Here is a 23,852-nt window from a genome sequence, read left to right as displayed (position 1 = left end):
AAATAAAATACTTTGTCTCGTGTTTTAGGCATATGGTTGTGTTCTTTATTCTTTTAAATTATACACAAAAAAGAAATATCGCAATATATTGCCTCTCTTACAATATCTCAATATATTACAATCTATTGTATCGTAACCCCTGTATCGTGATATGTATTGTATCGGCAGATTCTTGCTAATACACAGCCCTAGTGCAGCTGATCTATAAAAATAGCTAAGGGGTCTATATTCCAACTCCGCACAAAGTCTGACAGACTTCTCCCAAGAATCAATGACAAATCTTGATCTGGCCTTGTTTAAATGAAGCGGTTTTAAATATGACTTTCAAAATCAGTAAGTCTCTTAAATCACCAGATTTTAAGACAGGTCACATTTAGATTAGGTTGTAAAATGTAATATGGTAGTAATAATGTAATAATGAATAATGGTGGTAATAATGAAGCTATGAAGTAAAGTTGCAGGATTAAATTATAATGATAAAAAAAAAACTAGCACTGCTTCAGAAGACTTACAGAATATAGCATACATCATATAACCTACTTTTATGATACTCATAGTGCTTTTTTAACTGTACAGTGTCATTATCTGTTTAAAAAAAAAAAAAAAAGTAGAATGTGGAATGACAACATTTCCAACTTTTGCCTTCAAGTGTGGTGTGTTATCTAAGAGTGGTTTGTCATTCAACAAACCTTAGCTCCTGGTGTTTAAATCACACACAGCTCTTTCACATACACATTTCTTTGTCTCATAGTACCTATAAGCACCACTCGCACATTCATTCCTGATTCTCTCTCTTTTTCTCATTAGCCAATCTCATTATCTTCAGGTGATAAATGGCCCAAGTATTGGATGTGACTGAAGCAGAGAGAGAGAGAGAGAGAGAGAGAGAGAGAGAGAGAGAGAGAGAGAGAGAGAGAGAGAGAGAGAGAGAGAGAGAGAGAGAGAGAGAGAGAGAGAGAGAGAGAGAGAGAGAGAGAGAGAGAGAGAGAGAGAGAGAGAGAGAGAGAGAGAGAGAGAGAGAGAGAGAGAGAGAGAGAGAGAGAGAGAGCGAGAGAGAGAGAGCGAGAGACAATCATACCCTCTACAAATACAGTGGTGCATGAGCTTGCGTATATTTGAAGGCCAAAACCAGAAACATTTTAGTACTTTCGGTTCCAACATCTCCAAGTCAATGGGTTTTTTGAATGGGTTTTTGTTTAAATGCTTGAAATAAGGTCTGTGCTGAACAGAAGCTCAAGATATTTTCCTTTTTATTAAAAAACAAATATTATATATACACACACACAAATGACACACAAGATGGTATAAATTTATCAAATGTCTTGTTTTGTAAAAGGCAGTTACTAACAAGTGACTAAAATGGAACTACAGAGGTTGTTGGGGACATAAAACGCCAAACCGGTAAACTCACATACCGGTAAACTCGTAAACTCACAAATTCTATTCGGTAAACTCACTAGTCTACTTTCACAGCCTTGATGTGTTTGATAATAACACTGTTGCAATCTATTGAAACTCAAACTTTCAAAACTGAAAGAGTTGCCAGAAGCTTAATGATGGTGACATTCAACTATAGCCCAGGTTTAAGCTTGTGACTTCTGCCGACTGTAATTATGCTTTTAAAAATTAATACGTTTTGTAAAGATTATAGTGATGAACAAAATGTGTAAGTTATTTTATGTACTATAAGCTAATGGTTAACCAAAGACCTTGTTTTCTGCAATAATACAAAATCCTCTTGGGTTTTTGTCAAAGAAACGAGGGTGATGCTAACATCCGGGTTGGCCTACAAAATAAATTCTGCAGCACTATACTGCTTAACAGGAAGTCAGATCTTCACGTCAGAACAGGGAGTTAATCTGATATTTTGTTTTACCCATTTTTGTCAATATAATAAAAGTTAAAAAGGAATCTTACATTGGGGGGGGGGGGAGAAAAAAATTGGTCAATTAGCTTTTCAACAAAACATAGCCCCTTTTAATATTTTTTAAATGATTAATGACCATTTCATGTTTTTAGACAATTAAGTCTTTGATCAGAATGATATGCAAGTCGATTTACACAATGAGTAAAGATTAAACGTGGGAGTTATTTTTTTTAAAAAAAAGAAAAAAGTGGAAAAATAGTGTTAATGCTCCATTTTGCACTTAATTATTATTATTTTATTTTTTTATGTTCTGGGTGTCATTTTGCACATGTAAATTGTTAATTAAGCATACCCTTTTAGATTTCCATTTGATTGCCATTAATGCAAAATAATACTCAGAGAACGTCACTTAAGTAAAAGATGTGTTCAATTTAAGCATTAGAGCATTCTGAGTGACATCTTATTTACTAAGAAAGAACAGGAAGCCTGCATATCGAATGTATCATTTGCTGGCTTTAAATTTAGGTGAAAATATATTACAATAGATTTCACTGATTAATCTTAGGTTTACTGCAAAGCATTTCAATGTATTTGTTGAACAAAACTGATTAATTGTCAATAATAAAGCAAGGAGAGTACAGTTTTGGAGTTGCTGTCCGTACCTATCTATGGTAGTATTGCTGACTGGAACAGCCCTACACACCATAGTTAGGTTTGGGATCATTTTACTTTACACAATAGTGTTAATTGCAAACATTGTGATTGTGTTTTAAAATACACTACAATAAGCACCGTGACAGGCTACCATTTAAAAAAATGCAGTCAGCTGTCCACCAGACTATACAGCCAACAACAAACTCAATTTAATCAATTTAAAATTATCCGTAACTACACTGCACTCGCCTTATTTTATCAAATCAATCACATTGATTAATTTTACAATCCTACTCCTAGCCTGTTTTTTAGACTAAAAAACATTTAATTTGGGTGAGGAAGCTGGCATTTTGAATGGCATTTGCACATCCTGGCATGCAAGATTGTGTCTGAAGCAGATTCGCCTTATTTTAGGTAAACGATTAAATGATCGCTAATGTAAAATGACGATTGAACAAGGGAATGATTGTAAATTGACATCCCTAATTACTTTAACTTCAACCATGCCAAACTAAACAAGAAAAACATCAGAACAGATGAAGCAGTATTCTTCAGCTATAGTGTTCAAAAATTGCATGAAAGCAAAAGCCTAATTTTAAAACATGAGCCAGACATTTCTTCATTTTCAAGAAAAACAAGGACCTTGAACGAAGAAAAAAAATGTGGAAAAACTGAATAATTCTTGACTGGTACAGGTCAAAAGCATAACTGAAGCGAAAACCTTTCAGCCTCTCACATAATAGCACACAAGTTTAGAACGACAGTCGGAACTGGCGTATTATGACCCTCGGCATCAGTCACGGGAGCCGCAATGAGCAATTTAAACTCATGCAGCTGCATCGTAGATGCCTTAGGGAAAAAATATATAAGCATTTAAGACTGAAATTACAATGACCTCTTAAAATAAATTAGCAGTGACGAACAACAGTGACGCATGGAGAAACAGATTAAAACGAGTGAGGACACAGAAAGAGAGAAAGGGGGACAGCAAACAATTGAGATGATCTTAGGAAGCACAGGTATTAAAATAAATATAGTTAAAGGTAAGCTCTGGGCTATTGCGTATTATAATATAAATTCGATGTAAGATTTCCTTGCAAAATATTTTAAAATGTAATTTAATCCTGTGAGGACAAAGCAGAATTTTTAGCAAACCACACTACAGTATGAAATCAGAAAATCACTCCAATATGTCGATTTGACTTCTTTCAGGATTCTTCTAAAGAACATATATAGTATTTATATTTTGTTTTAAGGTGCATGGTACTTCATGTCTGACCTTGCCCTAGGGCACCCATGTGAGTCACGCTTAACTTGTATTGAACCCAGAACATTCCATTTAATAAAAATAAAATTTTGGTTTACAACATACATGGGTCATTACTCTCAAATGATTGGAAGGAACTCCGCTAGAATTCCAAGAGTCAAGCGATCCTGAGGCAAAGCAGAGTTGTCTGCAAGAAAAAGCCTGACCAACCATGTGTGAGATGAGCCATGGAACCATAGAGTGACCCCAGACAGAGGCCACAGGACACACACACGCAAACACATGCCTTCAGCATGCAGGCACGCACACGCACACACACACTATGAAAAGACACAAAGTGGCATTCAAACGCACTCAGAGTACAAACACAATGAGCAAGGTGAAAGCAAATGACACGGAAGAGTCATTCAATGACCGATACATTGTATATTGCTATTCCTGTAGGGAAGACAGGGGTATGGCGGCTTTGGTTTTAAACCCAGATGTCAACATTTTCCCTGCAGTCCCCTCACACACATACAATGGGAGTGAGGATGACTCATTGAGCTGCTCTGACATAACTCCTCCCCCTCCACATCCTTGTGAGTGCTCCTAAAACGGCTGACACCACCACGCAGCTGGAAATAGCTCGCCATGGCGCAAAAAATAAGCCTTCATCTGACCAAGAGAGGAAGGGGGGAAATGAACGAGGAAAAGAAATTAGGCATCGCACAGTCACATTTCTCGCAAAGGGATAGTTCACCCAGTCAAAAATGGCGTGATAACGTCAATGCAGAAACACTACTGGCCCGGTGTAGTAATCAAACGCTGTATTGTTTGACCGCAAATATTAGTGAAAAATACGAATGATTCATTACATTAGAAATTTCATCATAATATCACAAGTTATTTAATTTTTGTTATTAAAAATAAGAAAAAAGCAGCCAATCACAAAATAGGACAAATATAATTATAAAGTCACATTAAATCAAAATGAGCAATTAAAACATTTATGGAATATTGCAGTGTTTATAATAAATTATCTCTGCACATTATTTCTTAGACATGTACACTATATTGCTTAAAGTATTGGGAACACCACTCCAAATCACTGAATTCAGGTGTTCCAATTACTTTCATGGCCACAGGTGTATAAAATCAAGTGCACGCATGCAGACGCTTCTACAAACATTTGTGAACGAATGGGCCGCTCTCAGGAGCTCAGTGAATTCAAGCGTGGTGCCGTGATAGGTGGCCATCTGTGCAATAAGCCCATTCATGAAATTTCCTCACAACTAACAATTGACTCTGGAATATTTAGTAGTATTATAACCGTGAAAGCTAATGGGAACAACAGCAACATTTTAACAACAGCCACGTATAAATCACAGAGCGGGGCCAGCGCATGCTGAGGCGCACAGTGCACAGAAGTTGCCAACATTCAATAGCAATAGACCTCCAAACTTTGTGTGGCTTTCAGATTTACTCAAGAACAGTGCATAGTGTGTCATGGAATAGGTTTAAACCTTGGGTTTCCATGGCAGAGCAGCTGCATCCAAAGCAAGTGCAATGCAAAGCTTCCAATGCAGTGGTGTAAAGTATTACACTCCACAACTGGACTCTAGAGCAGTGGAGACCTGTTCTCTGGAGTGACAGATCACACTTCTCTGTCTGGCAATCAGATGGACGAGTCTGGGTTTGGCGGTTGAAAAACTGATTGTATTGTGCCAAGTGTAGAGTTTGGTGGGGGGGGTATCAGGGTTTTGGCTTGGCCCTTTAGTTCCAGTGAAAAGAACTCAATGCTTTAGCATACCAAGACATTTCGGACAATATCATGCTCCCAACTTTGTGGGAACAGTTTGGGGTTGGCCCCTTCCTGTTCCAACCTGACAAGGTCCATAAAGACATGAATGAGTGAGTTTGGTGTGGTGGAACTTGACTGGCCTGAACAGAGTCCTGACATCAACCTGACAGAACACCTTTTAGGATGAATTAGAGCAGAGACTGCAAGCCAGGGCTTCTCGTCCAACATCAGTGCCTGACCTCACAATTGCCCTCCTAGAAGAATGGTCAAAAATTCCCATAAACACACTCAACCTTTTGGAAAGTCTTCCCAGAAGAGTTGAAGCTGTTATAGCTTTTCTGTTTATCTTTTGCTGTTTGATTAACATTAATGACAGACAGCAGCAGGTATATTAGACTGCTGCCAATTTAAGATTTAATGCATGGATCTACAGAATATGTATACTGATATGCATTTAATTTTCACCCTACTGTTTACATTCACTGAAGACATAACTGACCATTTACGTGAATATTCTGTACTATGGACATTTTGACAATCGTGGGTGTGTACTTGACTATTTAAGTGCAATAAGCCACGATTGAGATCATATGCTGTCTGAAAGAGATGCCTTTCTGTGTGTACCGCATTGATATATTTCTTTTCTCACTCTTTATATTATGCGCCTTCAACAACTATGTTCATGCTCCACACTTTTGCTGCTATTGCAGTGTGATGCGGGTATGGTTAGGGACAGGTTTGGTGGCATGATTCTGTTTAAGAGTGATATAATCTCACAACTGCATGAAAAATGTCAATTGTAAGAGGAAAAAAATGACTTTTGAGTATCTCATGTGAAATGTTATAGGTTTTTGCTATAACTGGAGAGGTAATGAATTATGTCCCCTATGAACTGCTTATGTGAATATTATATACATCAAACGAATGCTTTAAAAGAAGACTAATCATTGCAGGTTTCTTCGGTCCAGTCTGTGGCTTGAAACCATAAAGGTCTGCATTTAACTTAAATACATTTTTGCATTCCGATTCTGACATCCAAAGAGGCACTAGACAGTTATTCTCTTATGTATAGATCTTGCCACTTACCACTGTTTTTCTACCACAATGCGCGCTCATCTGCAAGTGATGTAACTGTGACGTCTGCTCCCAAATTGTCAATAGGCACAGCGAATAATAAAGCAATTACGTAGTCACAGGAAGGTCCCAGCATTAAGTGGCGAGAGAGAGAGAGAGTGAGAGAGAAATACTAGGCTGCAGCTGTCAGAGTTCATCTTCGTGTTGGTCAACACATCTGGCCCCAAATCCCCCCAAAGCCCTCACAGCAAGAGAAAGAGAGAACAGTACAGACAAATACACACAGATCCCCGGGCTGGCCTGAGGTCAGGTTTGTGTCTGAGTTGAAGTATTTGTGCGGCATGGCGCCCTGCGTTGAACTGAGGAATAGAAAGTGTTTAAAAATCAGGACAAGAGAGAGCATGAGAAACAGATGGCTAGAAAGAAGGTAGAACTGTCACACCGTGACACCAGACGTGATACGATAAAGCAACAAGCAATGAAAGCTCTTTCATGTTAATGTGAGTTATTGTCTTAAGCAAGCGGAAAGCCACAGCCGGGTAATTTTTAAACCGAGGAAGAATAAGGTGAACTGTAAATTTAGATGCGCAAATGGACCCGGACTTTGGTTTGCAGTTGACAAATGTCACTTTGGTGCTCTGTGAAATCCAGTCACTTTGATAGGAATCTGCACAATTGTGAGTTTCACCTAACAGCAGAAAACATTGCCACAGATTTTGCTCATGTTCAAGTTGGTCATGCGAATTCACTGAAAGGCTGCTTGGTTTGAAAGTGATGTCTGTGTGAGCGTTGCTTCATACATTTTTACACAACTGAAAGTGGACATTTCTTTGCCTGTGAAATTTTGTTAATGTGACCGCACGTAATGAAAGGTATGTAAAGTATACAAACATGTTGTGAAGTGTCAAAACTCTTACTTTTGCCTCTAAATGTGTATGAGAAGCCCACAGAGGGCTGACAATGTGCACAAACAAAGCCATTACGGAGAGCCATTTTGATAAATGCAATTAAAAGATTAACTGATAAAAATGACTACAGCTGTTCTGAAACCATTGTACAGCTGTTGTTAGAACGCACGCAGTTTAAATTAATTACAATACCAATTTAAGTTGTGTGCGCTAAACTATTGGAGACTTGTGAGCCAAAATTGATTTGTTTGATGAAAAGATTACTAGAGATCTCGGTAGTTGGGTAACATCATGTCAAGGTTAATGTAGCATTAGATTAGGAAGGAAAAACGTAGGTAGCGGCCCTTTTCGAACGCAAAGAAACAGATCTTGAATGACTATCGACACATTTGCAGAGGGTCATCATGTTAAATGAGGTGAATAAAACAAAAAACTCATTTTAACTCTAGGATGACTGCTCAGAACACTACATAAACCATTTATAGAATTTAATAGAAACAATCATAACCTGATCTCCATCAGGTCCCTTAGAACCAAGATGACAATAGACTATTAAAGAAGTTTAATTGTTTGATACACACATGCTTGAGTTTCTCCCAATTTGTGTTGTCATGACACTGGAATTTCTAATTTTGATATGATGCCTTAAACTTTTATCATAATCTCATTTTTTATTTAAAGGTCCTGTTCTTTGCGATTCCATCTTTCAAACTTTAGTTAGTGTGTAATGTTGCTGTTAGAGCATTAATAATACCTGTAAAATTATAAAGCTCAAAGTTCAATGCAAAGCGAGATATTTTATTTAACAGAAATTCCATTTCAGAGCCTACAGCCTATGTCCGGTTTGGACTACACCCCTGCACTTCCTTCAGGAATGACGTCACTAGAACCGTTTGTTGACTAACCCTCCACCCACAAGTACACGCAAATTAGGGGGCGTGGTCTTGTTCCTCTCCCACGTGGAGAAGAGCGCGCATTCAGCGCTTGCATCTCACCGTTATGGTAAGAGGCGGGACCTTTCCAGGCAAAGTGCCCTAAGCTGCTGTCCAATCACAACACGGGAAGTGCTGGCCCAATCAGAACTCGTTACGCGTTTCTGAAGGAGGGACTTCATAGAACAACGAAATCATCAGGCCGTTTTTAGGACAGAGGAAACAGCGCTGTACAGATAAGTAAATTGTGTGTTTTTTTACACGCGAAACATGAACTCATGTTATATTGCACACTGTAAGCATAATCATGGACTGCATTTATATAGCGCTTTTATCCAAAGCGCTTTACATTTTTGCCTCACATTCACCCATTCATACACCAACGGCGATGTCAGCCATGTAAGGCGCCATCCAGCTCGTCGGGAGCAGCTGGGGTTAGGTGTCTCGCTCATGGACACTTTGACACTTGGTCAGGTGGAACCGGGGATTGAACCACCAACCTTCTGGTTTGTAGACAACCTACATGAACCACTGAGCCACTGCCGCCATCAAAGCTCAAAGCTAATCAAAGCTTCGAAAACACGCGAAGAACGGGACCTTTAAATGTGTGTAACTGAGGCAATTGCTTTCAAACAGCACGGAGGCTTTATTTGAAATAATTGCAGGCGATAGCACAAATAAATATAATAGCATAAAAAAAAATTATAAATATGAACAGTTTTCAGGTGTCTAACAGTAGTATTTGGATAAGAAATACTACATAAATTAAATTAATCAAAAGTAAAAACACATGATAGTCTTCACTGTAAAAATTTTATACGAATTAACTCTTGCAATTAAAGTTCCCCTCGCAAGTTAGCAGCGAGTAATTTTGTTTCCTTTGATTAAAATGACCCACAGCAGGAGGTATATTAGGATGCTGTAAGAGCTCACTTTAAAAGCGTATGCACGAATGCAATATACTGTCATGTTTTCTTTCCCAACAATTTACGTTCAAAACTGACTGTGTTTGCCTGAATACTTGTCAAGAATACTTGTACGATTTTGTGTGAGAGAGGCGTGACTGCGTCTGTTAAGCGTCTTTCTTAACAATGAAGATGTGCATTTATTACTTAAAAATAGCGATGTAAATGCTAAATAGTATTGTTAAACTAAAACGTTATTTTATAGTTTTATACTTAAGATTTCCAGTGAAAACACTAATAACTTGTATCAAGGCTACTTACATATGATAATAGATTTACACTTTAAAATAAATATTCCTGTCATCAATGACAGTAGCTCATTAGAAAAGGATGGACAATGCCCTTCCTTGTGTTTGCTCTAATAAATGCTGCTGCCTTCCAGCTGCAAATCACCAACAAAAAGTTTTATCCATATTTTTTTTCTATATTGTCATAAATATTGTTAATGCAAATATTCTTGAAATATGACAATTTTGAGGCTATATCACCCACCCCTAAACAATACGCAGCAAAATATCGATATTTTTGACAACACTACTCCTAACTGACTTTTCAGACCATAGAAATAAAGAGTCAAAGGTCAGGTTTGCCATGCCAGCATCAATATTGATGAAACCTCATATTCAAGGGCAGCATGATCGCAATGACAGTAATGCTTTACTAGAGGCACAACTTTGCATTCCCCTCTCCCTCGCTCTCTTTCACCCCCGTCAAAACGCACAACCGAGCAGGGAAAACATACTGCAAGAACATCTGGTGCAGAGATGCACTACAGAAGATACAGTCAGTAAACTGAACAGGAGTGCATGTTTCAAAAGAGGAAGTACCTCCAACACATCAATACCTTTACAACACGGCTGCGCCTGGAAAAATGCTATCGTCGCAGAGGGTATAAAAGGGAGAAGGCAACATGGTCGGTTTTCAAAGGATAAATTTATCCTCAGCTGCCTATGGTAAAACTGCATCTGATTTAATTGCTGAAATGAGTGCATTTCTATCCAATATATATATATTTTATAAAGGGAAATATAGTCACATATAATATAATAGTCACATATACTATAAGAGCTGGGCGGTATATCAAGTTTGTGCTGACAATTGTTTCTTTTCCACGTATCATTTTACTATACATCCATGTGGTTAGTCAAAACATATAAAACAGAAGTCGCTCCGGAACTCCTGTCTTCCCCCTGCACTAGAGATGTGACAAGCTACACAGACAGTCTTCACTCATATTGGTTGTCACTCGCGAAATTCGCTTCTGTATCTTTTTTTTTAATTAAAAATATGTACTGAGGCAATATCATTATATCGATATACAGTGGTTTGATATGAGCACATCTGAAAAATAGTTTAGGATTCAAAGTGAGCTGCTGCAGGGAAAGTGCAGATTTTACAGATTACAGATTTATTTTTATCCCAAAAAAAACATCAAATACTAACTGATATGATCTATATATGGTCTGAAACTAGTTTTCTGCTGGTCTGAAACTAGTTTTCGTTAAGAGATGCACAAAATGCTGCTGTTAAGTCGTTGACTACCTGTGGAGCAAGGCAGATGCCATAGGTGTCAGACACATGCATGCAACCAAACACTGCCCGTTGATTACAACAGCATTATGATAATTACATCACGCTGCTTGATACGCTAGAACACCGCCATCTGATCTACCTTCTGTAAAACGAAAAGACTGTAATAAAACAGGATTTACATTCTCTGAGAGAAATGTAAATGGTTATTTGTCTGTGCCAAAATCGGCACCATGCATGAGTGTTGTGGACGGTTGCCAGATCATTATGCCTTTGTTGGTTAGGGGTTTGATAATATTTCTGACCTTAAAATGGAAAGTTCAAACTAAAATTTTGAATTGCCACACTTTACACAACCTCATGTCCCAAACTCCTGAGACTAAAGACCTGGTCAGATCCCATGATCCCATTCATTTCAAAGGTGCGCGGGCAACTTCCGGCGACTGTGTCGACAGAATGTAGGCGTCAAGCGCAGCGAGACACAACAAAAGTTCCAGAATTTCAACTATGCAAATGAAAAGTGAATTTCGCAAGGGAAGCCAATAGGAGTAAACTGTGTGGCGCTCACGTCACCCTCTCGAGTGCAGGCAAGAAAGGACAAAATTCCGGAGTGAATTCTCCGTTTTATATGATTCGACTGTAACCACATGGATATAATAAAATTGTGTGGAAAAGAACCAACCGTCAGTCTTAGTGAGCTTGATTCATACATTGATAGTTTGTGTTGTTAATTATATGATGCAGTGAGCAGTTTAGTACTGCTGCCGTTCATACTACAGTTTCCCCTGCATTATATTGTTTCCACTGCATTATATTGATTATTAGAAACAAGAAAATGTATTTATCAAATTCGAATGACGTTTCAGTCATTTTTTGCAGTATGAGTGAGTGTTCGGATTAGTGTTTAATTTGATGATAGATGGATCGTTAATCGGGGTAAATTATTTAATGCACTGAGCACTGCTGTGGTTTATAACAACACTCCAACAACAGAAAGTTACTTTTAATTATTTTAAAGATTAATTTTATATATCACTTGTGATTGCATTTTCTACCAATAACATTAGAGCGACAGCACATACGACAAACATACGACGAACGTCGCTGGCATTGTGATTTGGGCAGTTCATCTTCAAAAACAAAAAATATGATCTTTTGAAGAATGTTGGTAATCACACAAATTTGGTCACCATGTAATATCATTGTATCAAGCTAAAAAACACTTCTCAAAACATATTGGTATGTTCAACAGAAGAAAGTCATACAGGTCTAGAACAAATTTTTGGAGGGCAACAAACTCCTCCAGTTTCTCTTGAAGCCAATACAAAAGTGACTTAAGCTGCAATTCATCGACTGGCCACTATGTACAGACTCCAGAAGGGAGCATAATCTCTAGGCCTGTCACGATAACAAATTTAGCTGGACGATAAATTAGCCAAGAAATTATTGCGATAAACGATAATATTGTCGTTCTGAGACCATTTTCATCTAAAATAATGATAATGGCATAAAAATGCAGGTACACCTTTTCAAAGATCAATAAAATTTAATTTCTAAAGACTATTTAACACTAAAAATGGAAAACATTTTAAATAACCACAATAAATGAACGAAATAACCAAAAACAATAAAAGCATGGACCATCTCTGAGGAAAGTGATATTTTAATACAGCAAGAGAGAAGACATTGAGAATGTGTATTGCTATCTCTACAGGAAGTTGTGTGCCTTTTTAGGACACAAAGATTGAACTGAAGAATTAACTTGGATTTATCAAACTTAAGTGTAGCTTTAAGCCTCGTTTATACACGACGCGTCCGCGCGAGCGCGAGGGTGCGCGTGGCAAAAATGCCGTCGACGCGGAGTGCGCAAGACCCCATTTCGCTTGCCGTTGTGCACGTCAAATTTTGTAACTTTGCGTGTGGCTTCGCAACCAAAGAGCCATGAGTTCCAGATGAATCTGCTGGCCGAGAATGACGTCTCATCACTCAGGAGTATAAACACCTCCCCAAACGGACGAGGCGCGCACAGTCAACGAGAGAGACGAGGAAAGCAAAAAAGCATGCAAATGGCAATTATCGGCCGGTAAAATTATCGAGCTAATTTTTTTTATTGTGCGATTAATTGATTTATCAACTATCGCAACAGGCCTAATAATCTCATTGAGCTCTATGTTAAAATGCTCAGCTTTACAACAGAAAAAAACACATGTTTACAGCCTGGTACAAATTGTGGTTTTTGGTCAATAGAGCTATTTTTGAGGCTCCAAAACTGCTCTTCAGAACCCTATGGGTGACCGTCACGTACACTACATCCATTTTTTTATTTTTACAATCTATTGCCCTATTTGGACAGTAACTTTCTCGTGGGGTCGTAAGGTATGTTCATCATTTACAGGGGCAAGCCTGTGATTTTATTGCCGTCCGAATCCAGAATGTCAGGGTTATTCTCCCACCACCCACGTAAAAATCCCCGGCCGAATTACCTACTGTTTTTTGACAAACACCAATGTTGTGTGGTAATTTTATTGCCGTCTGAATCCATATCTCTGAGTTCTCAAGAAAAGATCACTTCAAAATGAACCGTTTATATCCTTTTTGACTACTGCAGAGCACCGTATCGTTGCGCTTCGCTGTAATTTGAATGCATTTTAAAGATCCAGAGCCTACACTTATATTACTGAAATGCTGGAAAGTATTTACAAGAGTATACTTTATTCACTGCTCAAAAGAGAAGAAAAACATGTAAACATTTGAAATGAGACGTTATTACGGCAGTAATTAATGTTATATAGGTTAATCAGAAATGCTGAAAACCGAACAAAGAAACAGTGAAATGGTACTAACATCTCATTAAAATGTTTGTCACAGAAGATGCTATAAATCCAAAAGATCAGTCTTCTGTCTTTGTATAAATAAAGCTTTCAGGATTCTCTTTCGAGAAAAATGAACTCGTCAAAACATAACAAATCTGAAGAAATCCATTTTTAAATGCTATCTGGTTCGTCTCATGCCTCCGAAGCACGTATGAAATCTAAATACATCCGTAATCTTTATTGTTTTGTAATCATCTCTGATCTGATTAAAGCCATCTTGAAGCTGCCAGGATAGAAACACGCTGCGATCCGAAAGCTCGCAGCAGCCCCGTATCCATAGATACAGACCCACAGCTCCGCATTCCAGCTCCATGTGCATGACAAATTGTGACTCTCTGAAAGCCTCTTTAAAAAAAAAAAAATATCACAAACTTCATTAAAGATTTCAAACATATTGCTACATCAATCCGAAAGTACAAGAGCACAATAAAAACGTGCATGCCACTGTAGTGCACTATAGTCCTTCCGATTAAACTGCATGTCTAATTTGCTAAATCAACGCTGAAACTTTTTTTTGCCAACATGCTGAATCATCGTGTCTTATTACAGGAGGTCAGGGGTCAGCAAGGGGGTGGCTAATTGCAAAGAGATCTTCACACTCCAATTTTAACCGCTTTTAGTTTAACATACAAGCTTTCTGATATGCACACACTTAACCTAGACAAAGCACCCATTGCACATCAGCTCTCATTAACAGCCTTAATGGGCATGAATAAGAAACGACAAGAACGTTTGAGAACTGCAAAAACGTGCACGCACATGCAGCCCTGTCTAATAGCGCTTACATATTAATTTGTTAACATCTAGCAAATCAAAAGTGAGCATTTGAGAATTGCATTGGATTGAGTGGACACGCATGGCGTTAATAGATGAGGAAGAGGGATTCGGCGAGAGCGTGCTCATTATGGGAGTAGATCTATAGGGCTTTTGGCTGCAGTGCAGCACTGGCGTGTCAGAGCGAGCGGAGGGGAGGAGGGCCGGTGGGCTTCTGTCTCTCTAGCTCCCCCTGGTGTCCAGTAAAGAAATTGCTCTGAGCTCTGAGTGTGAAAGATGCATGAAGGGAGGAGATTGGCGCTTTTAAGAAATGGAGGAGAGCAAAAACCATCACATCAGCACTTTGCAAACAGTGCAACAGACAGCCGGCACCCTGTGGATTCAGTAATGGCCTTAGTGACAGGGATATCCAAGGACAGACATGCATTAACTCGTACCTCGCCTTCTAGCCTTGGGGGCCGGATACTGGACAGGTGGATGGTCTTACACTCCCCAGAGTTCAGCTTCACCACGATGGCATCTGCATTCACGATTTGCATGACCTGCACAGAAGAGGGCAAAAAGAAAATGAATGCAGAGAAAGAGAAAGGTCAAGTTAGCAGCAATGAAAATTCAGGCAAGTTTGGCATTGATATTTTTCAAGAACGAACAACGTTTGATACTACCGATGTTCAACCTCTACTATTGACCTCATATTTTATTCACCATATTTTATGTTTTTGTCCATTTTGAATTATGCCAGACATGGCGAACTCTTTTAGGGACAAAAAAAAAAACAACTGAAAACACTGCCATTTTGGAACCACTGATAGAATAAAATCACGGTTGCACAAGACTTTGAACATACAAAGTTTAGATCCACTTTATATTATTTGGCCTTACCTACTATGTACTAACATTTCAATTAATCATTTGATACAATGCACTTATTGTGTACATATTTTACAATGAACTCATTTTATTTTATTACATTGAACTGTAATTCATTTCTGTAGTTATACACACATCTAACCCTGCCCTTAAACCTACTCATCCCACCACACCAGTCCCTAAAATTACCCATAATCCCACCTCAATATCAGCAAAAGTGAACACACAATATGAACACAGTACATACATCACACTCTTGTTAAGCTGAACAGCCAATCATATCGCCTTCTCTCACCAGTGTGCTCCGCCAGTGGTTCAACATGCTCAATCTGCCGAAAAGCCACCGATAGGGGTCTAAATAAAGTGGCAATGTTTTAGGCCACAATACAAAAAATGTGGTACGTTCTTCATACGTGGATTACACAGTTATCTGAATTTCATTGTTGACGATTTAACATAATCCAGGATTGTTTTCGAAGTTCCTCCTAGAGTTGCTGTCATAGTCACAGGTCCGTGAGTTCAAACCTGCTTGGGAGCAGGCTTATTTCATGTAAAAAAAGAATTTTGACTGCATCTTTTTAAGCGGAGGTGACACGCTACTTTAAGGCTGTCCCAGCCACTGCTAACTGGAGCAAAAATAATTAAAAATAAAAATTATTTAAAAATAAATATTCAAATAGTATTACAATGTTGTGTAGTCTATCATAATATAGATCCAGTCATTTTTACTTAATGAGATTTATACGTGAGGGAAAATTTACCTAATGTTTTATTGGAGTCTAACACACAATTACAGTTAGTTAGTCTAAGCCGTGCATTCATTTGCAGCTATCATGGGAGTAACTTGATGCAGTGCAGGAAATGCAGATAATTTGTACAATAAAAAAAAAAAAAATGCTGTCTGCTGTGCCATTAGAAAAATGTTCCTGATTCTAAAACTAATGCTGTCATGTAACAAATTTGCTTCACAGGTAAAATTAAATGAATTGCTAATTACAACATAGAAATATAAATGTAAAGCCTATACAAATATTAGTTGTGAAACATTTGTAATAATTGGGAGTCATATAACAGTGCATTCTCATGTATCCTATTATAGCTGTCATTTTGATCACTTATCTGTTTCCTTATAAAGATCCCTAAATTCATCAAATTTTTCATCAGTGATTTAAAGCTACACTATGTAATTTTTCCGTCCACTAGAGGGCGCCTATTTAAAACACAGGCGTAGCTTGATGATGCCGAGTTTGAGCTCAGAATCTTGGGACATGTGGTTTTCACCTCACAGCCGGTAGAAAAGAATCGGGATAGGACAGAAATCATGTTTATGGATGTGATTATTAACTTAAATGTACTATCAAGCAGAGCAGTTATGACGGGACAGTCACCAGTGCCATTTCCCCTTTTCCGGTCATGCAGCTCTGTTTATCATATTAGATACATTTAAGTGTGTTTAAAATTATGTTATGATGTTATGATGTTACTCTGTGCGTTCGCTCAGCGGCTGCTGTGACACTTGTTGCACACTGCTAAGAGAAAAGCGGTTCTGCCGTAAAAAACCGAGGGTAACGCAGATATGACGTAATTGACAGGCGACTCCCTCAGACTTCCTAGCTCCTTAGTTAAAATAGCAATTCTCTCACAATTTACAAACAGTTGGAAACATTTGGGATATTGTAAGAACTCCACTGAACAAAATATCTAACACTGGCCTGGTGGTTTTTTAATATTTTACAGCAAAAATACTACATAGTGCACCTATAATATGAATATGATGTCATTCATTGTCGTCTTGCCACCAGCCAATCGCTGCATTGCTGATCATGGTTTCGGGTATCGATATATCTGACTAAGAACAAGACCATGCAGTAATCTCATACAACTTAATCCAGATATTTAAATCAAATCCGCAAATTCGTTTGAAGAACCAAATTAGCCAGAAAGAGGCTCAATGACAGACTGACATTGGCTGACCATTGGATTTAGTGGACTTAAAAGCAACTGCTGGTCAAAACTGAAAAAGAAAGATTTTGAAACATTGCAATGGCACATCTGCAGCAATTAAAGCACTGCATTTGGAACATTCACCGCCTCCTTTTTCACACTCAAACTGCCTGCAATGATCATTATTCCCTTTTATTTCATTTTTGTAAAGACTATGATGTTTCCCAGCCTGATTATTCGTCAAATATTTGTCAGCCACCCTAATATTCAGGAGTGTTATTGAGAGAGCACACGAGTAGGTGTTAAAAAAAACGAGAGGTGGCGACCAAGCTCCGCTTGGAGGACGGGAGAGACTCACTTGTTGCCAGAGAAACGTTACTGTACCCCGCCACGAGCCTTCTGCAGTACAAAAGCAAACAGCTGCAAACAAAACACTTCTCCCACACTCTGTTCTCAAAAGAACATTCCTCCTCTATCTGATTCTCCCACCCTACCACCATTACTTCACCATTTCACTCATATAAGACAACGAAACCGAGCCGACAGGGAAGACAATGGAGCCGAGAGAAAGAGAGGAAGGGAACGAGCCGTCGTTTTGTTTAGACGAAAAAGGACAAGAAGCAGATTAATATGGGTCATATGGGCATTTACCTAAAATAAGGAGAAAGTGATGCTTTAGCTTCACATACCGAAGTTGGCTCCACGATGCTAGGGTCCGTCCGAAAGAAGGGCACCATTAATGATGAAAATAATAATAATACTTTAGAAAAACCTTTGTGCTTACCCCATTTTTTTTCTTCCCCAAAGTAATATAAAGAGACTCCTGAGGTTAAAACTGGCATGTGCTACATTTGACATCCAGGTTGTGACAGAATCATGTTACGTTACATCTGAGAAGAATCATGCGTTACATGTGCAGGCTACATTCCTTGCGTACATGGACCATCCGCACAAGACGACAAATGTCACAGAAGCTCTGATGTTTAGAATCACGTCTGAGTATATCATATCCGATGTCATCTTATATGATCATCAACTCCAAGTTATTTAATAGAGTCAGTGATGTGGAAGATGACGGGGTAATGGATCATGTATAACCAGACCTGAACAGGCAGAGGAATGCCTCGAAAACGCATGCATTATCTGATCTGAGCAAATGAAGACAAAATTATAGTCTTTAGAGGGACATGAACATGAAAATAAAAATGATATGAGCAGATTTACGGCAAATACTGACAGATAGTCAGGCTTTCAACTGAATCTTCAGCGTGGAAATTAAACGGATCATTTGCAAAGGCATCCGGCTCGGCAGTGATACGGCAGAGAATGTCAGTCTATGCATGTCTGTGCTGCTTGTGTGTTCCTAAACGCACTCAGTGCCAAATCAACGAGGTCACCTGAGCAAATTAGTGGTTTTATTTTTCTGTGTGGTAGTAGTTGAGCTGAACTGAGAACAGTAAGGAGAACATTTTGCCGTTTCATTAGCAGTCACACATGCAAGGCACTTTCACCGCAAGCTGCCAACAGGGATCTAGAGCCCAGATTCATGACTCACTCTGGTACTGCAGACCATTGAACATGACAGGGAGACACTGCCACCTATAGTCCATGGCTAGAACTACATAAGGAGACTAGTAGCCTGTAAACATTGGTACAATTGTGTTTTTCAGTGCTTTTTTCTGTATTTTGCCTCTACTGCTCATTTATTTAACATTTTCAACATTAAGCCATCCCAAAAATAATAAATAAATAAATAAAAATTATAACGGCATATATGTACTGAATGATTATATTAGACTAGAGCTCAAAAGTTTGGACTCGGAAAATAGATTATAAATATATTTTTAGAAGAATTCTCTCATGCTGATCAAGGCAGTAAAAACGTGATAGTGAAAATATTAAAATAACCTTTCTATTTGAATACATTAAAAAATGCAAAGTTTCATCGGCATCATTACTCCAGTCTTCAATGTCACATGATCCTTCAGAAATCATGATTTGCTACAAGATTTCTTATCATTGTTAAAAAAATTTGGTTTAATGTTTTTTTAAACCATGATACTCGGAGGATTCTTTGATAAACAGAAAGTGAAACAACATTATTTATTAACTGTAAAAGTCTTTAGTCACTTTTAATCAATTTAATTCATCCTTGATAAATAAAAGTAGTGCATAATATATATATATATATATATATATATATAAATATATATATATATATATATATATATAATAATAATAAATTTTATTTATAATGCACTTTATATTAAACAAAATCTCAAAGTGCTAAAATATATATAAACTGTATGACCCTAAACTGTTAAATGGTAGTGCTATTAACAAATGGAACTAGGGTATGGATAGGTAACATGGTAATACTGCATTCAAAAAAGGAATTGAACAAAATTATTAAAACAAAATTATTCATTAACTATAAAAGTATTTAGTCACTTTTAATCAATTTAATTCATCCTTGATGAATAAAAGTAGTGCATATACTAGTACATAACATGGTAATACTGCATTCAAAAAAATAGATGGTATTATTTTGGTCTGAAAATCTCATTGTAATAAATAGTAATATTTGTAAATAAAACTGCATATGGTTCAAGCTGACAGTTACAAACTAAATTTAAAAGGAACTAAATTAAAGTTTAAAAATCTATTTTAAAATGGCCAATTTTCACTTTGCAATTACACAAAAGCAATGTCGCAATTTTTCTAATAGAAAAATATTATTAATTATTATTATAAATATTATTATTAAACTCTTTCTGAAATCATCAAAAGGACAGGAAATGCAAACCAATTACAACAACTAGACCTGTATGCCAGGACACAGAAACAGCTTACAAACACTTGCCATTCTGCCTTTGTCAGTAGCTTTTTCTGTTGAGTCTCTCTCTCTCTCTTACAAACACACAGACACACCCTCAATACGCGCACACACTCGCACACAATTTCAAAGTATATCTTCTTTCTCTCCCGGCTCAGAGAGATCTGAGGCAAGCTAAAGCTCATATAAATGTTTTATTCCTCACTTCTGGTATTTTCTGACTCAGGCAAAAACACACTTTTGTGTCTGCGGATTTTGAAACTAATTCTGTAAGCAGATTGCAGAGCAACACCTTTACATAACCAAAGGCCAAGCATGAATATTTTAAAGGTCTTGAAGTTCAGTGAAACAACCTTACTTTAAGGAGAATGAAGAAACTTTCTGCAAAAGCACAGTTGCTGACTTAGGAGAGAGCGCACAGTGTCAACATTTCAATTAAGCCCAGGCGGCAGCGCTTTAAACGAAGTAAACAAACCTTACTGATGTGGGAATATCAGTTACTGCAAAAGATAACCTTACGCATTCTTCTTTGATCTTAACGCAACATGAAACGGCATTCATAACCGATTTTACGGGCATACGCGATTAACAGAACAGAACATTCAAAAGGGTTTGATTTTATCCACTGGGAGTTGATTAGATTGTGAGATTTGAGCACATTTTCTTTAAAACAGCAAATTCCAAATAGTATTATACGGTACTAACACTATTTTTGCCACCTGTGTGATAAAAGGAGATGTCATTTCAGAACAGAACTTTTTTTTTTACATTTAAAGACCCCAAACTTTTGAACGGTAATCAATTCAGAAAGAAAACCGGTCAATTTCAGGTTTCTTTCAGGCTCAGGTGTTTTTTTAACAGTCAAAACTTGAGAAAAGCAAATAACCCTTAAAGTTATCGCCATGCCTTATTCTTTCGTCGCGCATTCTATGCCAGGGATGCGAAAGCAGATATTCAGCTGTAATTTAGCAGGGGAGCACTGAAGACTGCAGCTGAACAGAACCGCTGAGACGGCCCAAGGCTGACTTTACAGAGTATGCAAAATGAAATGAAACACCTGAGACCTGAAAGGCCTGCCTCGCTGACAGACACAATAGAGAACAAGGCGTCAGGGAGACGAGTGTGTCAACCGCACTCAGCACTTTAAGAGACTGCGGTGCTCAAATATTCTTCAGATGCCCTGTTATAAAGGAGTTTGTAGAACAGACACAATGGAGGCGGTCATTCGTTAAGTTGGGACTCAGCTGGTGAAATGTCACGCTTTGCTGGTGTGGAAGCGTCAACCTAAACTCTGCAGACTTCTCCCGTTTTATTTAGATGCTCCCAGCTAAACAAATCTACGTCTAGAGATCAAGAGTTTGGCTGGAGGGCAGGAGGGCCCAAAGGCTGATTTAAGATCAACAGGTTTCAGTGACCTTCAGCAAGAAACATCACAAGCACTTTTGAATAGTTCAGGACTGCAACACTATCTACACGAGGAATTACCAGTGTATTGTTCAGATCAGATTTGCTTAGGTTTATCACAGCTTGTTTTGTGGATCAATGCTAGAAAAGGTAAAGAATAGAAAAGCTTTCAATTTCTCATGTGTAGCCAATCCAGTAAAAATTAATAAGATATTTTATTATTTATATTTTCTTATAGCCTGAATACATGTGAATGTAGAGATCATATTTTTAAAAATCCGAATAAAAAGTTTGAAAAAACATACACATCAAATAGATGTGATGTAATCTAGTTTTTTTTACAACTAGAATAAACCTTGCTTGGTCAAAAACACATTTGCATATATGTTGAAAAACCTATTGTCTGCAAGGCTCGTCTCGGAGATCACTTCCTGTCTTATATACATTTTTCAGAAATTTTCTGCCTGTTGGTTGCTCCACATGACTTTGACTGAATTTCAGCTACTCATATTTTACGTAAAGGGTTAGTTCACCTAAAATAAAATGTATTCTGTCATCACTCTCACCCTCATGTCATTCCAATCTTGTAAATATATTTTTAATGAAATCTGAGCTATGCAACTACAACTTTGATGCTTCACAAAAGTTTATAAGCTTTTATTCACATATAAACAGGTTTGGAACAACATGATTTACTACCATATAGGGATGAAACGATTACCGGTTTTACGATAAAATGTACTGACGGTTAGTATAGTAATATCGTTTAAAATTTCATTATCATTGAAGCCGTCAGTGATTATCACAATTTTGCCAAAAGAAAGTCGCTGTAATAGGGGGAAACACTTCAAATCTGCGAAGGTTTGCGAACGCAAGGCAAGTGGACTTTGACCTCAATATCAAACCTACGTCTGGGAAATAATAACGTGAAGCTTGAGCCGAAGACGAACTAACGGGTGACAGTTAAGGAACAATTATCAGGGCTTGACAATAACACCCGCCGTTTGTTTGGTGTATTTCGGCTGTGGCTAACACAGTCACTCACACTAGTCACTGTTGCTAGTCACCTACTTATTATAGGCTTCTCAAAATCCATCTGTTACAATCGCGTTGCGCATTATAACCCATCACATGTGTTTCTATTGAGTTTATTGAATGCAATGTCTAATAATCAGATGCGTTCAGATGAGCCGGAGTTTTGTTCAGAGCGAGCGCAGCTCTCACTCACTCAAAGCAGATATAAACATGCGATGTTCGCAGGAGATTCATTCAGCATACGGTTGAATGTTTTTGTTCAAGCCTATTTCAGCAGCGAAAATAGTTTAAAACAAACACAGCAGAACCATATCACATCTGATATGAATGGCATAAAGTTGGCTTGACGGTCGAGATTCGCAAATTTAGGGACCGTCTCTAAAATTACATACAACATTGGTATGCGCATTTGTATAAAACTGACTGTAAAGGGTTCATCTATGTGTTGGGTAATGCAAAGCTTTTGGATTTTTTATATTTAATAAAATAAACTGTCAAATCATATGAAAATATGGGTCACTATAATCGTACTGTGAAATTTCCATACCGTTTCATCAATACTACCAGAGTAGGGAATAAAATACTATGGTAGACAATGGATTCTCTATCTGCTTTGCTACAAAAAAATTGTGTTTAGCAGAAGAAAGAAACTCATACAGGTTTGGAACAACTTGAGGGTGAGTAAATGATGAGAGAATTTTCATTTTTGGGTGAACCATCCCTTTAAGGGTGCACAGATTGAAAGCTAAATATTTTCAAAACTAAATGAGAAGGAAACCTTACCTTTGCTACAAACTGTCTGTCCTTCTGGTCCAGATTGGCTGTGGGAGCAACATAGTCTTTCCAGATTCTCACTTTACGCTCTTTCGCTGATCTGCAGGGTTTTAGGGAGAGAAAGAGTTAAGGCATTCCAACAAAATGAAGAACTGAATATAGGACAGCCACATGTGCAATTAATTGGAATAAAGACACAACCTTGTATGCTCCTATCATATTTCATTGTGATTGTGTCTAACGCTTCAGTAAGCTAGCAGGTGGGCATAAGGGCAGGTGTTCTTGAACGGCTGTGTGATAAGTTGCCACATTTGCTAAACTATTCTGCTGAAACATGAAGTAAAAGCAGCCTGAGACAGTCT

General features: G+C 37.8%; 1 protein-coding gene across 1 annotated transcript in view; it reads right to left on the bottom strand.

Annotated features, from left to right (window-relative positions):
* snd1 (staphylococcal nuclease and tudor domain containing 1) overlaps positions 1–23,852 on the bottom strand; it is a 203,233-nt gene that overhangs the window by 162,449 nt on the left and 16,932 nt on the right. The window contains exons 9-10 of the mRNA XM_067426817.1: positions 23,500–23,590; positions 15,065–15,169 (exon numbers count right to left, since the gene is read on the bottom strand). Of these exons, the coding sequence (XP_067282918.1) occupies positions 15,065–15,169; positions 23,500–23,590 (196 nt within the window). The remainder of the gene's footprint in view (positions 1–15,064; positions 15,170–23,499; positions 23,591–23,852) is intronic.

This window comes from Pseudorasbora parva, chromosome 20, assembly GCF_024679245.1.
Source record: "Pseudorasbora parva isolate DD20220531a chromosome 20, ASM2467924v1, whole genome shotgun sequence".
In the NCBI taxonomy this organism is placed as follows: domain Eukaryota; kingdom Metazoa; phylum Chordata; class Actinopteri; order Cypriniformes; family Gobionidae; genus Pseudorasbora; species Pseudorasbora parva.
Note: the sequence above shows the minus strand (reverse complement) of the source record. Positions and strands in the feature narration are given on the sequence as shown.